Genomic DNA, 1352 nt, shown 5'->3' with positions numbered 1-1352 from the left:
GTACCTTCTCTGGGCCATAGGTCAGGTTGCTTGAGTGTCTGAAGGCCCTCCCCGGGAACGGTGGTCATTCTCCCCTGCCACTCCCTGCCGCTGACTGTGATCTCCATACCTCTCCTCCACCCTCGTCATAAATTAAACTCTGCACGCTGGCCAGTGATCTCGGCGTGCTTGGCGTGGGGGCAGGGTGCGAGGAGCCGCCAATGGAAATGAAGGACACAAGTGTGCTGACCAGACCAACACAGAAAGGTGACGGGGCAGTGGGGTGAGCCTTTACGCCAGGATGCCCAGACGTCTGTGCCAAGCGTGGCGGGACGTGGCTTCGTTGGGACCAAATGGAAGGCGGTGCTAGGAGACCTGAGGGTGGGGCTCATGGCCACGGAATGACAGATCCCACAAGTGCAGCGGCTGAGCCGGCTTTGCTTCTCCAGTTCTGCTCATGGACGCTGCCGTCCCCGCCTGCCTCAAGCTTCCCCAGGCAGAACGCGTTTGGCACTGCCCTTGTCCAGGCGCCCTGTGTCACGGTGAGGCCCTTTTGACCGGCGGTCACGGCCTCTGAGAGTTCCTCTGAGCCTCAGGGTCTCCACGGGTGCAGCCCAGGTCCCAGGTGGCCCCACGGCGCACATTTCAGCGCCCACACACTGCGCCCCTCACCTGTCCTCTGCTCGGTTCCCTCTCCTGGAGCCTTCGTCCTCACATAGTACTGCAGGGGGTTGCGCCACAGGTCGTCCCGGATGATCTGGCAGGGGAAACGGGGCAGGGCACAGAGGTCCATCCCAAGCGGCCGGGGAACCCAGCGGCGTCCTTCACGCTCTCGGCCACTGGACCCACCTCAGCTATCCTGCTAGACCCGGCAAAGCTGTGGTCCGAGAACCAGTTGAAGAAGTTAGGACTGGTGTTGTGTTGCCTGCGACTGTAGGCCTCCCGTTCCTATTTCTGGTGCCACTGGATGGGAGTGGAATGAGACAGCCTGTACCCTGCAGGAAGACGGGTATGCGAGAAGGCGCTGGCTATCGAATCGGGTTCGACCCTCCCTCCTGCACGTGCGGCCGCCCATCCAGGCGGCGGCCTCTTACCAGCAGCACTGAGGACATACTCCTTCACAACGACTTCGTTCCGGAAGTAGGGGTTCTTGCGAAAGAAGAGCAGGATCTTGCGGCTATCGCGGGGAAACCTGAGTTCCTCCACCTGCCGGGCGGTAGAGTGGGGGAGACGGGGGTGAAATCTCCGCGTCCTGACTTCGGGGATGGATAACTTTGGCTACGCCCTCCTGTCCCATCACCCGCCCCGGCCTCAGGGTGCTGGGCCAGGCATGAGCGTGGCAAGCACCACCCGGCTGGGTGTGGCTGTGCGTG

At 62.4% G+C, this 1352-nt stretch overlaps 1 protein-coding gene across 1 annotated transcript; it reads right to left on the bottom strand.

The window, feature by feature from the left end:
- Positions 1-651: 651 nt before the first annotated feature.
- LOC123324017 (testis-specific Y-encoded protein 3-like) lies at positions 652-1185 on the bottom strand (the record flags this gene model as incomplete). The annotated part of the gene is given in 3 exon segments (XM_044912541.1): positions 652-736; positions 829-974; positions 1074-1185. Coding segments are annotated over 3 exon segments (343 nt in total), but the record flags the coding sequence as incomplete, so codon positions are not given.
- Between the last annotated feature and the right edge of the window lie 167 nt (positions 1186-1352).

Source organism: Neomonachus schauinslandi, unplaced genomic scaffold, assembly GCF_002201575.2.
Source record: "Neomonachus schauinslandi unplaced genomic scaffold, ASM220157v2 HiC_scaffold_6638, whole genome shotgun sequence".
Lineage (NCBI taxonomy): Eukaryota > Metazoa > Chordata > Mammalia > Carnivora > Phocidae > Neomonachus > Neomonachus schauinslandi.
This window is presented reverse-complemented; position numbering and strand designations above follow the sequence as displayed.